General features: G+C 46.8%; 3 protein-coding genes across 3 annotated transcripts; 1 reads left to right on the top strand and 2 right to left on the bottom strand.

The window, feature by feature from the left end:
* The first annotated feature begins 390 nt into the window (after positions 1-390).
* LOC119942843 (olfactory receptor 52D1-like) lies at positions 391-9,418 on the top strand. The gene is made up of 4 exons (XM_038763853.1): positions 391-1,328; positions 3,934-4,003; positions 4,695-4,802; positions 9,410-9,418. Exons 1-4 carry the CDS (start codon positions 391-393, stop codon positions 9,416-9,418), a joined length of 1,125 nt encoding a protein of 374 aa, XP_038619781.1.
* Positions 9,419-10,734: 1,316 nt separating this feature from the next.
* Positions 10,735-11,682, bottom strand: LOC119942838 (putative olfactory receptor 52P1). The gene has a single exon (XM_038763838.1). It carries the CDS (start codon positions 11,680-11,682, stop codon positions 10,735-10,737), a length of 948 nt encoding a protein of 315 aa, XP_038619766.1.
* Positions 11,683-17,094: 5,412 nt separating this feature from the next.
* Positions 17,095-18,033, bottom strand: LOC119942834 (putative olfactory receptor 52P1). The gene has a single exon (XM_038763825.1). It carries the CDS (start codon positions 18,031-18,033, stop codon positions 17,095-17,097), a length of 939 nt encoding a protein of 312 aa, XP_038619753.1.
* Between the last annotated feature and the right edge of the window lie 3,602 nt (positions 18,034-21,635).

Here is a 21,635-nt window from a genome sequence, read left to right as displayed (position 1 = left end):
GGAGGTGAGGAGGAGGGGTTGAGGTGACGGAGAGCCTTGAAGCCAAGAGTGAGGAGTTTTTGCTTGATTTGTAGGTTGACAAGTGTTTAGTACAACACTCTGCTCGCAGTAAGCACTCAATTAATGTGATTGAATGAATGAATGAATAAGTACAGAAGGCACTGGGTTGATGAGACTAACCAAAGCTAGAAAAATGGTAAGGGATTTACCTGGCAGGCTTCCTGAATAATGCTATTTATTATTTGGGGTTTGTTAAGCACTTACTGTTCTAAGCACTGAGCACTGCTCTAAGAAGGATTTGGGTCTTGAGTTGACTTTGAGTAATTACTCTTCTTGGGATAATTTTAGAGTTTATCCCTCCCCACTTCTGCTTCTTCTTCCCAGGTCACCATGTTGATTTCCAACACTACCAGCTTCCATCCTTCCATGTTCCCCCTGTTAGGCATTCCTGGGATGGAGGATCAGCACATCTGGATCTCCCTCCCCTTCTGCTCCATGTACATCACGGCTCTGCTGGGCAATGGCACCATCCTGTTGGTTGTTGCCTCTGACAAGACCCTCCACAAGCCCATGTATCTCTTCCTCTGCATCCTCTCGCTCACAGACCTGGTGCTTTGCTCTACCACATTACCTAAGATGCTGGCTATCTTCTGGTTTGGGGCCCAGCACATCTCCTACTATCCCTGCCTCACCCAAATGTTCTTTGTCCACAGGGTCTTTGGCACTGAGTCAGCTGTCCTGCTGGCCATGGCTTTTGACCGCTTTGTAGCCATCTGCCGCCCACTACACTACTCATCCATCCTCAGCCCTGGGGTCATTGGGAAAATTGTAATGGCCTGCATAGTCCGAGGCCTCTTATTCGTCTTTCCATTTATCACCCTGATCCACAGATTGCCATTTTGTGGGCATCATGTGATCTCCCACACCTACTGTGACCACATGGGCATTGCTAAGCTGGCATGTGCCAACATCAAGATCAACATCATCTATGGCCTGACAGTTGCACTCTCAGTCACAGGGATGGATGTGGTGCTCATTGTCTTTTCTTATGGCTTCATCCTCCATACTGTGCTCCACCTGCCCTCCCAGGATGCACAGCTCAAAGCCTTCAGGACCTGTGGGGCCCATGTATGTGTCATCCTGGTCTTCTACATCCCGGCTTTCTTCTCCTTCTTCACCCACCGCTTTGGTCACTGGATGCAACCTCAGGTTCACATTTTCATGGCCAACCTCTACCTCCTGGTGCCCCCTGTGCTTAACCCACTGGTGTATGGCATTAACACCAAGCATATCCGCCAGAGGATCCTGACTCTAATACTGGGGAACAGGTAGGGTCCTGCACAACTCCTCACTGCTACCACCAGCTCCAGCAAAAGGCCCCAGGGAGACTCCATCAACTGAGTTCCTTTGGTGAACTCATTCGCTCCCATGGCTTCAACTATCATCTCTACACTGATGACACCCAAATCCACATCTCTGTCCCTGCTCTCTCTCCCTCCCTCCTGGCTTGTGTCTCCTCCTGCCTTCAGGACATCTCCATCTGGATGTCTGTCCGCCATCTAAAACTCAATATGTCCAAGACTGAACTCCTTGTCTTCCCTCCCAAGCCCTGCCCTCTCCCTGACTTTCCCGTCACTGTAGATGGCACTGCCATCCTTCCCATCTCACAAGCCCGCAACCTTGGTGTCATCCTCGACTTCGCTCTCTCATTCACCCCACACATCCAATCTATCACCAAAACCTGCCACTCTCACCTCCACAACATTACCAAGATCTGTCCTTTCCTCTCCATCTAAACTGCTACCTTTCTGTTTTCATCTCTCATCTTATCCCAACTGGATTACTGCATCAGCCTCCTCTCTGATCTCCCATCCTCCTGTCACTCCCCTCTTCAGTCTATACTTCACTCTGTTGCCCGGATCATCTTTGTGCAGAAACGCTCTGGAGATGTTACTCCCCTCCTCAAAAATCTCCAGTGGCTGCCTGTCAACCTACGCATCAAGCAAAAACTCCTCACTCTCGGCTTCAAGGCTCTCTATCACCTAGCCCCCTCCTACCTCACCTCCCTTCTCTCTTTCTACAGCCCACCCTGCACCCTCTGCTCCTCTGCCACTAACCTCCTCACTGTACCTCGTTCTCACCTGTCCCGCTGTCGACCCCTGGCCCACATCCTCCCCCTGGACTGGAATGTCCTCCCTCCACAAATCAGTCAATCAATCAATCAATCAATCAATCAATCGTATTTATTGAGGGCTTACTGTGCGCAGAGCACTGTACTAAGCGCTTGGTAAGTACAAGTTGGCAACATATAGAGACAGTCCCTACCCAACAGTGGGCTCACAGTCTAAAAGGGGGAGACAGAGAACAAAACCAAACATACTAACAAAATAAAATAAATAGAATATATATGTACAAGTAAAATAAATAAATAGAGTAATAAGTATGTACAAACATATATACATATCTACATATATACAGCTGCTGTGGGGAAGGGAAGGAGGTAAGATGGGGCGATGGAGAGGGGGACGACGGGGAGAAGAAGGAAGACGCTCAGTCTGGGAAGGCCTCCTGGAGGAGGTGAGCTCTCAGTAGGTTCTTCAAGAGAGGAAGAGAGCTAGCTCCTCCAAGCTAGCTCTCTTCCACCCTTTAAAGCCCTACTGAGAGCTCATCTGCTCCAGGAGGCCTTCCCAGACTGAGCCCCTTTTTTCCTCTCCTCCTCCCCATCCCCCCCACCCTACCTCCTTCCCCTCCCCATAGCACTTGTATATATATATGTACATATTTATTACTCTATTTATTTTACTTGTACATATTTACTATTCTATTTATTTTGTTAATGATGTACATTTAACTTTAATTCTATTTGTTCTGACGATTTTGACACCTGTCTACATGTTTTGTTTTGTTGTCTGTCTCCCCCTTCTAGACTGTGAGCCCGCTGTTGGGTAGGGATCATCTCTAAATCAATCAATCAATCAATCGTATTTATTGAGCGCTTACTATGTGCAGAGCACTGTACTAAGCGCTTGGGAAGTACAAATTGGCATCACATAGAGACAGTCCCTACCCGATAGTGGGCTCACAGTCTAAAAGGGGGAGACAGAGAACAGAACCAAACATACCAACAAAATAAAATAAGTAGGATAGAAATGTACAAGTAAAATAAATAAATAAATAAATAAACAGAGTAATAAATATGTACAACCATATATACATATATACAGGTGCTGTGGGGAGGGGAAGGCGGTAAGGCGGGGGGATGGAGAGGGGGACGAGGGGGAGAGGAAAGAAGGGGCTCAATCTGGGAAGGCCTCCTGGAGGAGGTGAGCTCTCAGCAGGGCCTTGAAGGGAGGAAGAGAGCTAGCTTGGCGGATGGGCAGAGGGAGGGCATTCCAGGCCCGGGGGATGACGTGGGCCGGGGGTCGATGGCGGGACAGGCGAGAGCGAGGTACAGTGAGGAGATTAGTGGTGGAGGAGCGGACTTGTTGAGGACTTGTACTTTCCAAGTGCTTAGTGCAGTGCTCTGCACACAGTAAGCGTTCAGTAAATATGATTGGATGAATGAATGAATGAATGAATGAATGAGAACCCTGAGACCCCTGAGGTGGCTGAGGGGCAAAAATGGACATGTCCCTAAAGTCTGACCACTCTGCTCTATGTAAGTGCTGCTGATCCTTGTCCCTTTATGGATGCCTCATACATTCATTCAATCGTATTTATTGAGCGCTTACTGGATGCAGAGAACTGTCCTAAGTGCTTGGGAAGTACAATTCAGCAACCTATAGACAGAGTCCCTATCCAACAATGGGTTCACAGTCTAGAATGCCCAAGTCAATATGGGGAAAGAAACATGACAGCTAGAAGTTGATTGAATCATTTTTAGGCCTTCCCTCTGATTGATTTGTGACATATTGTCCGATTTCACTTGTTTAGATTTAAGGGCTGGGTCCTCTCTGACTCCACCACCTTTCTAGCGTGCCCAGGAGCACAAATGCCCCCAAAGGTAGAATAATAATAATAATAATCATGATGGTATTTACTAAGCGCTTACTATGTGTCAAGAACTGTTCTAAGCACTGGGGTGGATACAAGGTTATCATGTTGCCCCACATGGAGCTCACAGTCTTAATCTCCATTTTACAGATGAGGTAACTGAGGCACAGAGAATGATAATAATAATAATAATAATAATGGCATTTATTAAGCACTTACTATGTGCAAAGCACTGTTCTAAGCACTGGGGAGCTCACAAGGTGATCAGGTTGTCCCACGGGGGGCTCACAGTCTTAATCCCCATTTTAGAGTTGAGGTAACTGAGGCCCAGAGAAGTTAAGTGGTTTGCCCAAAGTCACACAGCTGACAATTGGCAGAGCCAGGATTTGAACCCATGATCTCTGACTCCAGAGCCCATGTTCTTTTCCACTGAGCCACACTTGTCCAAAGCCACACAGCTAAGTGGAGGAGCCAAGATTAGAACCCATGACCATGACTTCCAAGCCTGTGCTCTTTTCACCAAGCCATGTTGCTTAGGTGTGAAGGCTACTCCAGAGAGGGAAATATAGTCTGGAGACCCCTTTCTTGCCCTCTCCCTCATTGCACTGTGTACAATAGGCTCTACCCCAGAGGGGAATCTTTCACTTATTATGGGCCAAGCATTGAACGACACAAACACTGCTGCAGCTAAATTCATGCAGCACTGCATGCCTACCTCGGACCCTAGTGATCCCCTGGTGATCACCCCCAACCCAGTAGTTCCATTAGGATGGGAGGAAGTTCCTGTTGTCCCTGATTCAGTCAGGAAGGTGAGTTCCGTGCTTAGAACAGTGCTCAGTGCTTAGAACAGTGCTTGGCACATAGTAAGTGCTTAACAAATACCATTATTATTATTACCAGCCAGGACAGTGTCCCAGTTAAAAAAAAGGGCTTGGCACATAACATTTAATAAAAAGATAAATAAATACCATTATTATTTTATTAAAAGCTTTCCACAGCCAATGGTCATCCCCTTTCTGCCACTCAACTGGAACTGAGGAAGCTGAACTTGACTGGGCCTAATTAGTGTATCCTTTAAGGGGAGGAGTGGCTGGGTGGGTGGTAAAGAGATGTATAGAAGGAAGGACAAGGAATGTGTCCTTTATTCCAGCGGTAAGGGGGCACATGCAAACCAAAAGAGCAGAATAAATGACCCAGTGAAGCAGAGCTTTAAACAATGGGAAACAGCAGGGAGGCCATGACAGCAGTCAGACCAGCCTGGAGCAGGGGTTGCTATCCACAAATTGAATCTGCAATGACCTGGGCACCAGGAGACTGGCTTAGATATAGAGGCAGACCCTGCATAAGGAAATGCATCAGCCCAGCAAGAGGTTATATGCCCATGCACACAATGTGGAAGGGAGTGGAAGGGCACATCCAGGGTTGTTTTCCCAAAGTGCTCAGGGTTATGTCTGGGCATGGGAGGGGGCAGGGATGGAGAGGTAGTCCTGCCATTTTGCTCCTGGGTAGGGGGATGGAGTGATGGAGACCTTGGAAAGGATTCAGGGTATTACACTGTGGACAGTGATCAGCAGGTTACCAGGATGAGAGTAAATGGTCTTTCACTGCAGCAAAAGGGACTTCAGTGAGACCTCATGAAGAACTTCCTCCAAGTGAATGGTGGAGAGGTGAGAATTAGGACCTACCACTAAAGACTATGGTGTCTCCTTTTCCTGAAGAGCCTAAAATAGATCAGATCTCCAACACCCCATTCAATGACTTTCATGAAACATTTATGAAATTTTGTTATAACTTTGGTTCTCCTCCTTCAGCCACTATTTTAAAATAATGTCTGTCAATCTGTCCACTTCATTAGACTGTAAGCTTCATGGGAGCTAAAAGCAGGGATCATGTGTCTTGCTTCTGAGGGGCTCTCCCATGTGCTTATTACAGTGCTTCACACTTAGTTGATGATCAATAAATGCCATTGGTGGTGTGGATGATAACAGCCTAGTTCACACCCATGCCAGAGGCAGAAGGCTGAAGCAGATGAGAAGGAGAAGGTCCAGCCCAACTGGGGATTCTCTGCTTCTCTATTGAAGTCGCAGGGTGTCTCCCGGGGTTCATTCATTCATTCATTCAATCGTATTTATTGAGTGCTTAATGTGTGCAGAACACTGTACTAAGCGCTTGGGAAGTACAAGTTGACAGCTTATAGAGACGGTCCCTACCCAACAACGGGCTCACAGTCTAGAAGGGCGAGGCAGACAACAAAACAAAGCATGTGGACAGGTGTCAAGTCATCAGAATAAATAGAAATAAAGCTAGATACACATCATTTACAAAATAAATAGAATAGTAAATATGTACAAGTAAAATAAATAGAATAATAAATCTGTACAATCTTTTAGACTGTGAGACCACTGTTGTGTAGGGACTGTCTCTATATGTTGCCTACTTGTACTTCCCAAGCGCTTAGTACAGTGCTCTGCACACAGTAAGCGCTCAATAAATACGATTGATGATATACAGGTGCTGTAGGGAGGGGAAGGAGGTAGGGTGGGGGAGATGGGGACGAGGAGAGGAAAAGGGGGGCTCAGTCTGGTGGGGGGACAGGCAGAAGTGATGGAGGTCAATTAGCATTTACCCTGCTATTACTAATCCCAGCATAACCCCTGCTATTAAAGAAGCAGCCTGGCTCAGTGGAAAGAGCCCGGGCTTTGGAGTCAGAGGTCATGGGTTCAAACCCTGGCTCCGCCAATTGTCAGCTGTGTGACTTTGGGCAAGTCACTTAACTTCTCTGTGCCTCAGTTACCTCATCTGTAAAATGGGGATTAAGACTGTGAGCCCCCTGTGGGACAACCTGATCACCTTGTAACCTCCCCAGTGCTTAGAACAGTGCTATGCACACAGTAAGTGCTTAATAAATGCCATTATTATTATTATTATTACAATTAATGTATTGGCCACACAGTCCCTTGCATCACTAGCATCAGCCCCTTAAATAGAGTTTCTGGGGATTTCCCCAGATCAGCCTCTATTTGATTTGGGTGATTAACAACCTTTATTCACCCCTCCCTCAGTCCTAAAACACTTACAGACATATTCACAATGTATTTATTCATATAAAGGTCTGTCTCTCCCTCTAGAGTGTAAGCCCATTGTGGGCAAGGAATGTGTCTATCAAGTTTATTACATGGTACTCTCCCAAGTGCTTAGTACAGTGCACTGCAGACAGTAAGTGCTCAGTAAATATGATTGTTTAACTGATCATCTAATGCTTTTTTATGGTATTTGTTAAGTGCTTACTAAGTGTCAGGCCACTAGATACAGGGTAATCAGGTTGTCCCATGTGGGGCTCACATTTTTAATCCCCATTTTACAGATGAGGTAACTGAGGCATAGAGACGTTAAGTGACTTTACCAAGGTCACCCAGCAGACAAGTGGTGGAGGTGGGATTAGAACCCACGTCTTCTGACTCTCAAGCCCATGCTCTTTCCACTAAGCCATGAAAGTACCTTTCTGTTCCTCCTTGCCCCTTCCTGCCTGGGCCTGGTTTCCATGGTAGCCAACTGAAGTACTGTCCTCCCTGAGGTGTTGTGCCTTTATTCAGTTTTCAGCACTGGTTACCATGGGAATGGCTGGAAGTGCCTGACTGAGGTGCCCTGGGAGATCAGCTATATGATATTGGAATGCACTGTCCAAATCAAATGCTTCCTGGATGCCCATCTGTCCAGTCTGGGTTTTCCCATCAACTGCCTGTTACCTGGCCCTTTAAGGGCTGGCTCTTTCAAGGATATTCCCATTTCAAGTTGGGGCAGGGGAGGGCAGGGAGGAAGGAAGAAGTTTCTCTTTGTAAATTCACATAAAATAAGCCCTTCCCACTGCCTATTTCAGTCAAACACACGCACCTTCTTTGTGAGTGACTTTCTAAAGACTAGGTAACCCTGATAGCTCCATCTGAGTGAGTTTTCAAAGTTAAAAAGTCAAACTTCAGGGGGGTCTGAACTATCTCAGATCCACTGTTCACTCAGCTCTGCATCACAGGGGCTGGGTTCATCCAAAACCTCACTTGGAGGAAAAAGTCAGTAGTTGTCAGCTGCACTGCTGTCCCATGGGCTCCCAAGCATATGTAAAAGCCGTTTCCTCCAATACCATGATGTGACATAAGCAGACAGGCTCATGTTGCTGGATGAACATTCCCTAATTCCCTTATATCAACCCTGTCAAAACATGACCTGAAAACACAGAATATAGGAGGACAGGGTAATAAAAATAATTATAATAATGGCATTTGTTAAGTGCTTACTATATGAGAAGCACTGTTCTAAGTATTGGGGGATATACAAGATAATCAGGTTGTCCACGTGGGGCTCAGAGTCTTAATCCCCATTTTACAGACGAGGCAACTGAGATACGGAGAAGTTGAGTGATTTGCCCAAAGACACAGCTGACAAGTGGCGGAACTGGAATTAGAATCTATGACCTCTGACTCACAGGCCTGTGCTCTTTCCACTAAGCCACACGGCTTTTCAAGTGTTTACTATGTGCCAGGCACTGGACTAAGTTCTGGGGTATATACAAACTAATCAGGTTGGACAAAGTCCTGATCTCACATGGGGCTCACAGTGTTAATCCGCATTTTACAGATAAGGTAACTGAGACCTTATCTAAAGGTCCTCTAATGCTCAGGCCCTTGTTCTTTCCGTGAGCTCACATTACCTCCTGTTCAATGTGTCTGGGTTTCTGGTTCTGACCCTCCTCCTCCATGAGACTGTCAGCTTCTTACAATTAGAGACTGTGCCTTCTTCTTCAACTGTCCCTCCTCCTATCGCCCAGTATAGTATGTGTGCGTGTGTGTGTGTGTGTGAGAGAGAGAGAGAGAGAGAGAGAGAGAGAGTGTGTGTGTGTGTGTGTGTGTGTGTGTGTGCAACTTCTGTATCCTCCCATCAGACTCTCAGGCTTTCAAGGACAAGGATTATTATTATTATATTTATTAAATTCTTACTACATGTCGATCAGTTTGAAGTGCTGAAGTAGATACAAATTAATCAGGTAGGACACAGTCCCTGTCCTACGTGTGGCTCACAGTCTAAGTAAGAGGTAGGATTTAATTCCCATTTTCAGTTGAGAAAACTGAGGTCCAGAGAAATTAAGTGACCTGCCCAAGATCACATGGCAAACAATACAAGGCCTAATGCTTTCATTGCCAATGGAATAGATTCCCTAAGAAATAATAATGGTGGAACATGTTAAGAACTTACTATATACCAAGCACTGCATTAAATGCTGCAGTAAATACAAGATAATCAAGTCCCACGTGGAGTTCACAGTCTAAGTAGTAGGGAGAACAGGTATTGAAAGGGTTGTTGCAAAATTTTGTTAAAGGCTGACCTGTCTTTGTTTCCTAAAAATTTCCCTTCACCTTTCTTACAGGTCACTTGAAGTCAGCTCCACTATTATGGTGCCTTTCATCTGACCTGGCTCATACTGTCCCTGTCCACATGTGCCTGTGCCTGTCTGTGCTGTCTCCCCTCCCAGGAGTTCTGACGGACTGTCCTGGACATCATCTTCCTGGGGATGCTCTTTGAAAACTTGGGGACTGACTGACACCAAGCCCCTTGGTCTGTGCTCTCTCTCTCTCTCTCTCTCTCTCTCTCTCTCTCTCTCTCTCTCTCTCTCTCTCTCTCTCTCTCTCTCTCTCTCTCTCACTCTCTCTCTCTCTCTCTCACTCTCTCCCTCCTCCTAACACCACTGCCCCATTCCTGAATTTGGTTGCCATAGGGCATGCTGGCTTGTATAGATTCCCTGCCTCTTCTCTGTTACTTCCTCCTGCACAGCATGGCATCCCCTCCAGTGGCTACCAATCAACCTACACATCAGGCAAAAACTCCTCACTCTTGGCTTCAAGGCTCTCCATCACCTCGCCCCTTCCTACCTCACCTCCCTTCTTTCCTTCTACAGCCCAACCTGCCCCCTCCGCTCCTCTGCCGCTAACCTCCTCACTGTGCCTCATTCTCATCTGTCCCGCCGTCGACCCCCCCCCCCCCCCGCCACGTCCTTTCCCTGGCCTGGAATGCCCTCCCTCTGCATATCCACCAAGCTAGCTTCCTTCCTCCCTTCAAAGCCTTACTGAGAGCTCACCTCCTCCAGGAGGCCTTCCCAGACTGAGCCCCCTCCTTCTTCTCCCCCTCCTCCCCCTCCCATCCCACCTGCCCTACCTCTTTCCCCTCCCCACAGCACCTGTATATATGTTTGTACAGATTTATTAGTCTATTTATTTTACTTGTACATATTTACTATTCTATTTATTTTGTTAATGATGTGCATCTAGCTTTACTTCTATTTATTCTGATGACTTGACACCTGTCCACATGTTTTGTTTTGTTGTCTGTCTCCCCCTTCTAGACTGTGAACCCGTTGCTGAGTAGGGACTGTCTCTATATGTTGCCAACTTGTACTTTCCAAGTGCTTAGAACAGTGCTCTGCACACAGTAAGCACTCAATAAATATGATTGAATGAATGCATGAATAGGGTGAAGAACAGACATTAATGTAAATAATAAGTACTGTAGGGCTGGGGTGTTTAGTAAAGTGCTTAAGGGGTTCACAGCCAAATGCACAGTCAACACAGCGGGGAGGTCAGATAGGGAAAATAAGGGCCTAGTTTAACACAGTGGTTGGCACATAGTAAGAAACAAATTGATCATTGAATAAATGAAACAAAAGGGGGCTGACCCCCACCCCCATTACTACATTCTCTACTGGGCTCGTGTCCCAGGGCAGCAATTCAGATGCTTGGTGACCATGTCCCGAATCTCCTTGGTCCTCACCCCAAAGATGACTGGGTTAAACAGAGAGGGGATAAGGAGGTAGAGGTTGGCCAGGAGGATGTGGATGTGGACCGGGATGGAGTGGCCGAAGCGGTGGACGAGTGCAGAGAAGAGGCCAGGGCCATAGGCAATGAGAACGACTGAGAGATGGGAGGAGCAGGTGCTGAGGGCACGGAAGCGGGCCCCATGGGAAGACAATCGTAAGACGGCCCGCAGGATCAAGGCATAGGAGGTTCCAATGAGGACACAGTCGAGGCCCACCACCAGAATGGCCACACAGAGGGCGTAGATACGGTTGGGCCCCGTGTGCCCGCAGGCCATCTTGACCACGGCCATGTGGTCACAGTAGGTGTGGGTGATGACTGTCCGGCAGAAGGTCAGCTGTCTCAGCAGCAGGGGGACGGGCAGAATCAAAACCACCCCTTTGGCCAGTGCCATCATCCCCAGACGGCACACCAGGGAGCCACTGAGCACAGTTGTGTAGCGCAGGGGGTCGCAAATGGCCATGTAGCGGTCGTAGGCCATGGCCACCAGCACGGCAGAGCGCACCACTGAGGTGCCATGGATAAAGAACATCTGGAGCAAGCAGGCATCCAGGCTGATATCCTGGACGCCGAACCAGAGGAGGCTGAGGACCTGGGGCATCATGGAAAGGGTGGAGACCAGGTCAGCTAGCAAAAGCATGGCCAGCAGGTGGTACATGGGCTTGTCCAGGGCAGACTCCATTGCCAGCAGGAACAGGATGGCGCTGTTGCCTAGGAGAATGGCCACGAACATAAAGGAGAAGGGCAGGGAAAGCCACAGGTACAGGTCCTCCAGGCCAGGGATGCCCTTCAGGGTGAAGGTCATAGGGTTGGACTGGTTGAACCTTGGCATGGCCGACTGCCCTGGGCAAAGTTGGCTTGAGAAGCTCTCTGGTCTCCTGAATGAGGACTGGTGATGGAAATACTTCTCAGTACTTGGACATTAGGCCTGTTCCCCCTTTGCTCCTGCCTCCCCTCTGCAGCTCAAGGTCACCTCCTCCAGGGAACACTCCCCAATTAGCCCCTCCCACTCACTTATCCCTAAACAAAACCTGTGACGCTTTTCTCCCCTTTAACTCATTCATTCATTCAATAGTATTTAATGAATACTTACTGTGCATAGAGCACTGTATTAAGTGCGTGGTAGAGTACAACACAACAACAGACACATTCCTTGCCCACAGTGGGGCTCACAGTCTAGAGGAGAAGGAGAACCAGTAGTCGATTCCCATTTTTCAAATGAGGAAACTGAAACACCGAGAAATTAAATGACTTGTTAAGTGACATGAGAAGCAGCGCGGCTCAGTGGAAAGAGCCCAGGCTTGGAAGTCAGAGTTCGTGGGTTCTAATCCTGGTTCCACCACTTGTTAGCTGTGTGACTTTGGGCAAGTCACTTAACTTCTCTGTGCCCCAGTTACCTCATCTGTAAAATGGAGATTAAGACTGAGCCCCATGTGGAACAACCTGATCACCTTGTATCCCCCCAGCACTTAGAACAGTGCTTTGTACATAAAGCGCTTAACAAATGCCATTATTATTATTATTATTATTATTATTTATTATTGCCAATGCATGCTTCTCACCCTTCTGTTTGGGTCTACCTGGATGGCATCCTGTGTGTCTATCCTGTCTCTTCTCTCCTCCCTATCAGACTAGGAGTACCCCAGGATCCTGGAAACAGGAACTGGACACCGAGCACCGACTTGATGATGACGATGATTCTACTCTCTCTGTAAGCCCCATGAGAAGCAGCATGGCCTAGTGCATAGATCATGGTTCCAGGAGTCAGAAGGACCTTAGTTCTAATCCAGGTTCTGCCACTTGGATGATGTGTGACCTTGAGCACGTCACTTCACTTCTATGTACCTGAGTTACCTCATCTGTAAAATGGGGCTTAAGTTTGGAAGCCTGATGTGGGACATGGACTGTGTCAGGCTTGATAACCTTGTATCTACTCCAGCACTTCTCACCTATGAATCGATGCCATATTATGGCAGGAAATTTTGCATTCGCTGATAAAGCTAAGAGTTATGCCCTATGGGCTACACATAATGGAAAGGTCTTAGCCGAAACATCTGAGATACAAAGTCAATTCACTTGTGCTGGGCAGCAGCGGCTTGGGAAAGAGTCAGAGGCGGATGAGCAAGTGATCAAAATGTTGAGATCAAAGACAAGGCAGAGACTCAAGTTTTACTATGCAGAAGACAATGATAAACCACTTCCCTATCTTTACCAAGTAAACTCTACAGATAAACATACCAGATAACCCTATGATAAAAGATGGGTCGTTCTGAAGAGGATGTGTCCCTGGAATCACTATGGGTCGGAAATGACTCGAAGGCACTGGAAGAAGACCCCAACACTTAGTTCCTGGTGCATAGTGAGAGCTTAACAAATACTGTTTGAAAATCCCCCATCTGTAAGGATTTTACCTTTTACATATTTTGACTATCCTCGTAAGCCTTAAGTATAGTTCCTTGCACCCAGGAGATGCCCAGTCCACCCTGGAGATGGTGACAGTGATAATCAATAGCAACATATTCATCATTTTTATTCTACCAACTCTTTTGTTTTATTATTAGTGGTACTTGTTAAGCATTAGACTGGATTGCTTGACTTCTCTGTGCCTCTGTTACCTCATCTGTAAAATGAGGATTGAGACTGAGCCCCATGTGGGACAACTTGATTACTCTGTATCTACCCCAGCTCTTAAAGCAGTGCTTGGCACATAGTAAACACTTATCAAATACTATTATTATTATTATTAAGCCCTCCTCTAGGAATTTGAGGAGTCATAAAATAAATGAAAGGTGTGGACCCTGCCCTCAAGCACTTACAATCTAAGAGGGAGCATGAGAAGCAGAGAAGCAGCGTGGCTCGGTGGAAAGAGCATGGGCTTGGGAGTCAGAGGTCATGGGTTCAAATCCCAGCTCCGCCACATTGTCAGCTGTGTGACTGGGCAAGTCACTTAACTTCTCTGTGCCTCAGTTACCTCATCTGTAAAATGGGGATTAAGATCGTGAGCCCCACGTGGGACAACCAGATCACCTTGTATCCGCCCCAGCACTTAGAACAGTGCTTTGAACATAGTAAGCACTTAACAAATGCCATCATTATTTATTATTATTTATGAGAAGGCATAACAGGCACAAATTCCTTATTTATGAGTGCGCGAATAGATGTAAATGAGAACTAACAAGACATTAAATAAATCAGTCACCCTAAACAGGTAAATATGTAAGAATTCTATGGCCAGGAAGAAGGAGATGAATGTGTTTGCAGTGCCTAGCACTGATTCCACTCATGCCCCTTAGTCTTACAGTCCATTTTTGATGACAGGGTGCCAGCCTGGTCTGTCTGTGCTACTGACTCCTAGCTTTCAACTGGCCTGCAGCAATGTTTGAAGCCCTCGGACCTGTCCCCTTGAAACACCAGATATCCACCCAAAACTCAGACTCCCAGTGGCTATGTACATTATGTCTTTTTTAGTGTCTAGCTCCCCCTCTAAACTCTAATCTTCTTGTGGGCAGGGAGTATGTCTACCGACCCCACTGTATTCAAATCTCCAAAGTGCCTGCGCATGGGAAGCATTCAATAAAGAGAAGCAGCGTAGCTCAGTAGAAAGAGCGTGGGCTTTGGAGTCAGAGGTCATGGGTTCAAATCTTGGCTCCGCCAATTGTCAGCTGTGTGACTTTGGGCAAGTCACTTAACTTCTCTGTTGCTCAGTTCCCTCATTTGTAAAATGGGGATTAAGACTGTGAGCCCCCCGAGGGACAACCCGATCACCTTTAACCTCCCCAGTGCTTAGAACAGTGCTTTGCACATAGTAAGCACTTAATAAATGCCATAATTAATAATAATAATAATAATAAATATTATTGATTGATTGAGGAGCCTGAAGTGTTGCTGTGGTTGTGGAAGTGGAGGCATCAGTGAATTTGCAGTCCCTAGACCTGTTTTCAATTATGCCTCCTTGTCTCCAGATACATTATTGACGGCCGCATGTCAGCCTGGTCTGTCTGTGCCATCTGACTTCTAGTTTTCAGCTGGGCCGTAGCAAAGCCCTAAGCCATCAGACCTGTCCCCTTTAATAATGATGACATTTATTAAGCGCTTGATATTCAGCCCACTCTCATACCCTCAGCACTTAAATATACATAATTTATTTTTATGTCTGTCTCCCCTTCTAGTCTTTAAACTTCTTGTGGGCAGGGAATATTTCCACCAACTAAGGTGCATTGTACTCTCCCAAATTCTTAGCACAGTGCTCTGCCTACAATAAGCACTCATGATTGATGGATCAATTGGTTTTATTAGCACGTAAACACCACCCTGGTCATTGGGCTGAGAAGACAAACCATCCTCCATGACCTGTTCCAATGTTTCCCACCAACACCCTGCTAAGAAACTCTTTTGACATCTCTCCTAAATGGGTTTTCTTCCCTTCTGCCTTGGCAGGAGACAGAGTAGAGCTTGCCAATCCTCCTCAATAACCACCTCTCCCTTCCCCTCCCTTCAATCCCCTTCACTTACCCAACAGAAGGCAGCTTTCTTCAAATGATCAGGATGCCCCCAAAGGTAATCTTTTCCATTCCCCTGCTTCCAAGTTGGACAATCCCTTCTGTCACCCAGATGAGCTGGCTATCTAGTTGTTCCTCTCTTCAATAATCTCTGGGAATGAAGACTCCAACCCCTCCCTTGGTCACTTACATCAGTGTTTAAAACCTCTAAATATTAGGAAGGTCGTTATTTCACCCATCTTAATTTTGTTCCCCTGAACCTTAAGTCTGTTAAGTCTGCTATTAACAAAGCAAATGATGGGTCAGTATCAACCTCAGGAAAACCTTTCCTAAACTTGAAGAGGGCTATCCAGTTCCTTCATGCCTTACTTGTCCTTTCCTTTTCCAAGTTAAACACTCTCAATTCCCTTTAGGAAACCTTTAATAATTAATAATAAATACAGTATTTGTTAAGTGTTTACTATATGTACCTGCACTAAACTACTCGCTGGGGTAGATAGAAGATCATCAGGTTAGACACAGTCCCTGTCTTACATAGTGCACACATTCTAAGTTGGAAAGAAGATGATTAAATGCCCGCTTGACAGATGAGTTAACTGAGGCACAAAGAAGTTAAATGACTGCTCAAGGCTACACAACAAGCAAGTGGCAGAGCTGGGGTTAGAACCCAGGTCTTTCTGACAACCGGGACCATGCTCTTTCCATTAAGCCACACAGCTTTCCATTCATTTAATCACTCTGGGATCCCAATAAGGACCCTTTCCTTACCCAACCCTGGGAACCCTGGACTACGGGAAGCCATGGACTTAGTCCAGCTTGGCCAAGGATATAATCAAGGGTGAGTAGCCTGCCTCACTCACCTTGGGACTCTGCCTGCTCTTCACTCTCAGATGGCACGGGACCTCTGTTGCTGGCCCACCCCTGGCCACTCAGGAGAGTGCTGGCCACTCAGGTCCCCCTGCCCGCAGCTGCCCAGGCTGAGTTTGCAGCTCTCCAGGCTGGCAAGTAGAGCTGGATGCTTTATCAGGACCTGGGCGAGAGGAAGGTCTGTCCTTAGAGAAAAGAAACCTTGCCCAACTGTTGCTCTCAAAAACACTGCTGGGAGTGGTGCCACATAGGGAGGGCTGGATGGAGAGAATGGAACAGAATCCAAATCAACAGCATTCCCCCCAGGGGCAGAGGTGCGGCAGAACATAGTCATTCCCCTGATTCCTGGTCATTTTCTTCATCTCCTTACATCCCAGCATCACCTCAGGGAGAGCCAACCTCCTTCAGAAGTCATTCGAGCACAACATTTGACAGGCATTATGTCTGACCCCTTCCTTGGTATTTACCCAAGGATCTATCAATCAATCAAACAATCAATGGTATTTATTGAGTGCTTACTGTGTACAGAACACTGTACTAAGTGCTTCAGAAAGTTCAATGCAATAGAGTTGGTAGAGATGATCTGAGCCCACAAGAAACTTAGAGACCACAGGGAGAGACAGGCATTAAAATAAATTGCAGAGAGGGGAAATAATGAAGTAGAAAGCTATTTACATAAGTGCTGGGGGGTAGGGTGAGTAGTAAGTCTTAAGGGGTACAAAGCCAAATGCATAGTCAACACAGGGGGAAGGGCGGAAGGGAAAATGAGGACTTTGTTTAGCCCAGAGGTTGGCACATAATAAGAACTGGTTCAATCAGGGAGCAGATGGAGCAGAAGGGGTTGTCCTTTGGCCTTCTCCCTTCATTCTCTACTGGGCTTATGTCCCAGGGCAGTGGCCCAGGTGCTTGGTGGCCATGTCCAGAATCTCCTTTGTTCTTACCCCAAAGATAATGGGGTTGAACACAGAAGGGGCAAGGAGGTAGAGGTTGGCCAGGAGGATGTGGATATGGACTGGGATGGAGCGGCCAAAGCGGTAGACGAGTGCAGAAAAGAGGCCGGGACCATAGGTGACGAAAACGACTGAGAGATGGGAGGAGCAGGTGCTGAGGGCACGGAGGCGGGCCCCACGTGAAGACAACTGCAACACAGCCCACAGGATCAGGGTATAGGAAGCCCCGATGAGCAAACAATCAAGGCCCCCAACCAGGACAACTACACAGAGGCCATAGATACGGTTAGGCCTGGTGTGCCCACAGGCCATCTTGACCATGGCCATGTGATCGCAGTAGGTGTGGGCAATGACTGTCCGGCAGAAAGTCAGCTGTCTGAGCAGCAGGGGGATGGGAAGAACAAGCCCCATCCCTTTGGCAAGCGCCATTAGCCCCAGGCGGCACACCAAGGAGCCGGTGAGCACAGTTGTGTAGTGCAGGGGATCGCAAATGGCAACGTAGCGGTCGAAGGCCATGGCCACCAGCACGGCGGAGCGCACTACCGAGGTGCCGTGGATGAAGAACATCTGGAGCAAGCAGGCATCCAGGCTGATGTCCTGGTCACCGAACCAAAGGAGGCTGAGCACTTGGGGCATCATGGACAGGGTGGAGACCAGGTCAGCCAGCAAGAGCATGGCCAGCAGGTGGTACATGGGCTTGTCCAGGACAGACTCCATCGCCAGCAGGAACAGGATGGTGCTGTTGCCCAGGAGAATGGCAGCAAACATGAAGGAGAAAGGCAGGGACAGCCACAGGTACAGGTCCTCCAGGCCGGGTATGCCCTTCAGGGTGAAGGTCACAGGGTTGGACTGGTTGAACCTTGGCATGGCTGGCTGCTCTGGGCAAAGTTGGCTTGAGAAGCTCTCTGGTCCCCTGAATGAGGACTGATGATGGAAATACTTCTCAGTACCTGGACACTAGGCCTGTTCCCCCTTGCTCCTCCCTCCCCTCTGCAGCTCAAGGTCACCTCCTCCAGGGAGTTCTCCCCAATTAGCCCCTGCAACTCACTTATCACTTAAGAAAACCTGTGATGCTTTTATTCCCTTCAACTTGTGCTTACCATACAACCCTGTTTGGGTATCCTGGATTTGGCGGCCGGGGGCCAGTCTTTGTGTCTGTCCTGTCTCCTCTCTCCTCCCAATCAGACTGGGAGAATCCCAGCATCCCAGAAAAGGATAATGGACACCCAATACGGACTTGCTGATAACAATGATGCTCCCTAGTCTGTAAGCAACATGGTCTAGTGGATAGAGCACACTCCTAGGAGTCAGAGGGCCTGAGTTCTATTCCAGCCCTGCCACTTGTTTGCTGTGTGACCATGGGCAAGCCACTTCACTTCTCTGTGCCTCATCAGTAAAATGATTAGGATTGGGAGCCCCAATGTGGAACATGGACTGTGTCCAACCTGATTATCTTACATCTACGCCAGCACTTAGTACAGTGCCTGGCACAGAGTAAGAGATTAAAAAATACTGTTTAAAAAAAAGGAGCCTCCTGAGGTTTGGGATTGTACATTTTAAGTGTTTTGACTACTCTCCTAAACTTCCAGTATAGTTCCCTGTACCCAAAAAGTTCCCAGTCCACCCTGAAAGTGAGTATAATGGCAATCACCAGCAACACCTTCATCATCTTCATTCTACCAACTCTTTTTTTTTATTATTATTAATGGTATTTGTTAAGTCTTACTATGTGCCAAACACTGTTCTAAGAACTGGGGTAGGTACAAGTTAATTAGGCTGGACACAGTTCCTGTTCCTCTTGAGGCCCAGATGCTAAGTAGGAGGGAGAACAGGTATTAAATCCCCCATTTCACTGTTGAGAAAACAGGCACAGAGAAGTTAAGTCAATTTCCCAAGGTCACACAGCAAGCAATTAGGAGAGCCAGGATTAGAGCCCAGGTCCTCTGACTTGTAGGCCTGTGATCTTTCCACTAAGCCATGCCCCTTCCCCAATCTCTCTTGTATTGTTGTATTGTACTCTCCCATGTGCTTAGTGTAGTGTTCCGCACACATATATCATTAATGATCAGTACAACTTTCATCATCATCATCATCAATAACATTGATCAGGCACCTCCTGGGTGCAAAGCCCTTCTCTAGGAATTTGAGGGGCCTCAGAAGAAATGAAAGGTGTGATCCCTGCCCTCAAACACTTACAATCTAATAGGGAGCACAATCAGACATAATAGACACAAATTCCTTAGTTATGAGTGAGACAAGATGTAAATGAGAACTAATAAGACAATGAATCAATCGGTCACCCTAACAGGTAAGTACATAAGAATGCTGAAGAGCATGAGGGGCTGCTGTGGCCGGGAAGGTGGAAATGAGTGAGTTTGCAGTACCTAGGCCTGATTCCACTTATGCCCCTTTGTCTTATAGTCCATTTTTGATGGCAGTGTGCCAGCCTGATCTGCCTGTGCCACCTGACTCCTATCTTTGAACTGGGCTCCAGCAAAGACTGAAGCCCTCAGACCTGTCCCCTTTAAACACGAGATAGTCACCCCAAACTCAGATAATAATAATATTAATAATAATAATAATAATAATAATAATGGTATTTGTTGAACACTTACTATGTGCAAAGCACTGTTCTAAGTGCTGGGGGGGATACAAGGTGATCAGGTTGTCCCACGTGGGGCTCACAGTCTTAATCCCCATTTTACAGTTGAGGTAACAGAGGCACAGAGAAGTTAAGTGACTTGCCCAAAGTCACACAGCTGACAAGTGGAAGAGCTGTGATTAGAACCCATGACCTTTGACTCCCAAGCCTGGTCTATTTTCACTGAGCCAGCTGCTTCTCGATCCACAGCACTTAAGTACAGATCCATAATTTATTTTAATGTCTGTCTCCCAACATAAGCTCTAAGCTTCTTATGGGTAGTTCACATGTTTACCAACCCTATTGTATTCAAATCTCCAAAGTGCTTTGTAAAGTGCTCTGCATATAGTGCACACTCAATAAATATGATTGATTGAAGAGCCTGAGGTGTTGCCATAGCTGTGAAAGTGGAGACATCAATGAGTTTGCAGTTCCTGACCTTTTTTCAATCATGCCTCCTTGTCCCTGGGTCCATTTTTAAAGGCATCATGTCAGCCTGGTCTGCTTATGCTACCTGACTTCTAGCTTTCAGATGGACTGCAGAAATTTCTGAAGCCTTCAAACTTGCCCCCTTTGATAATAATAATAATAATAATAATAATAATAATAATAATAATAATGGTATTTGTTAAGTGCTTACTATGTGCCAGGCACTTTACTAAGCAGTGGGCTTTTAGAAAAGCAGCATGGCTCAGTGGAAAGAAGACAGGTTTGGGAGTCAGAGGTCATGGGTTCTAATCCCAGCTCCTCCACTTGTCAGCTGTGTGACTTTAGACAAGTTACCTTCACTTCTCTGTGCCTCATTTACCTCATCTGTAAACTGGGGATTAAGACTGTAAGCCCCACATGGGACAACCAGATCACCTTGTATCCCCCCTAGTGCTTAGAACAGTGCTTTGCACACAGTAAGCGCTTAACAAATGCCATTATTATTATTATTATACCAGCAAATTATGTTGGACACAGTCCCTGTCCCATTTAGGACTCACAGTCTCAATCCCCATTTTACAGATGAGGCAACTGAGGCATAGAGGAAGTGAAGTGACTTGCCTAAATCCACAAGGCAGACAAGTGGAGGACCTGGGATTAGAACCCATGACCTTCTGACTCCCAGGCTCAGGCTCTATCCACTAAGAGAATGGGCTTGGGAGTCAGAGGTCATTACTTCTAATCCTGGCTCTGCCACGTGTCTACTGTGTGACCTTGGGCAAGTCACTGCACTTCTCTGTGCCTCAGTTACCTCACCTGTAAAATGGGATTAAGAGTGTGAGCCTCGTGTGGGACAGGGACTTTGTTCAACCTGATTATCTGGTATCTATCCCAGAATTTAGAACAGTTATTATTATGCCATGCTGCTTGAAGCACTTGATATTCACCTCATCCTCAGACCCACAGCACTTAAGATACACGTAATTTATTTTAATGTCTGTCTTCCCTTCTAGTTTTTAAACTTCTTGTGGGCAGGGAATATTTCCACCAACTAAGTGGCCCAGTATTATCCCAAGTTCTTAGCACAGTGCTCTGTACACAATAAGCACTCAATAAGTACGATTGTTGGATCAATTGATTTTATTAACATAAATGCACCACCTTGGTCATTGGGCTGAGATGTCAAACCATCCTCAATGACTGGTTCCAATGTTTCCCACCCCCGCGTGCTAAGAAGCTCTTTTTCACATCTCACCTAAATCCTTCAGCCTCACTTTTAGTTCCTTTCCCTTTCTTCTGCCTTGGCAGGAGGCACAGAACAGTTTGCCAATCTTCTTCCATAACTCTCTCTCCTTTCTCCTCCCTGATACCCTCTTCACTTACCGAATGGAAGGCTGCT

Source organism: Tachyglossus aculeatus, chromosome 2 (genome assembly GCF_015852505.1).
Source record: "Tachyglossus aculeatus isolate mTacAcu1 chromosome 2, mTacAcu1.pri, whole genome shotgun sequence".
Lineage (NCBI taxonomy): Eukaryota > Metazoa > Chordata > Mammalia > Monotremata > Tachyglossidae > Tachyglossus > Tachyglossus aculeatus.
Note: the sequence above shows the minus strand (reverse complement) of the source record. Positions and strands in the feature narration are given on the sequence as shown.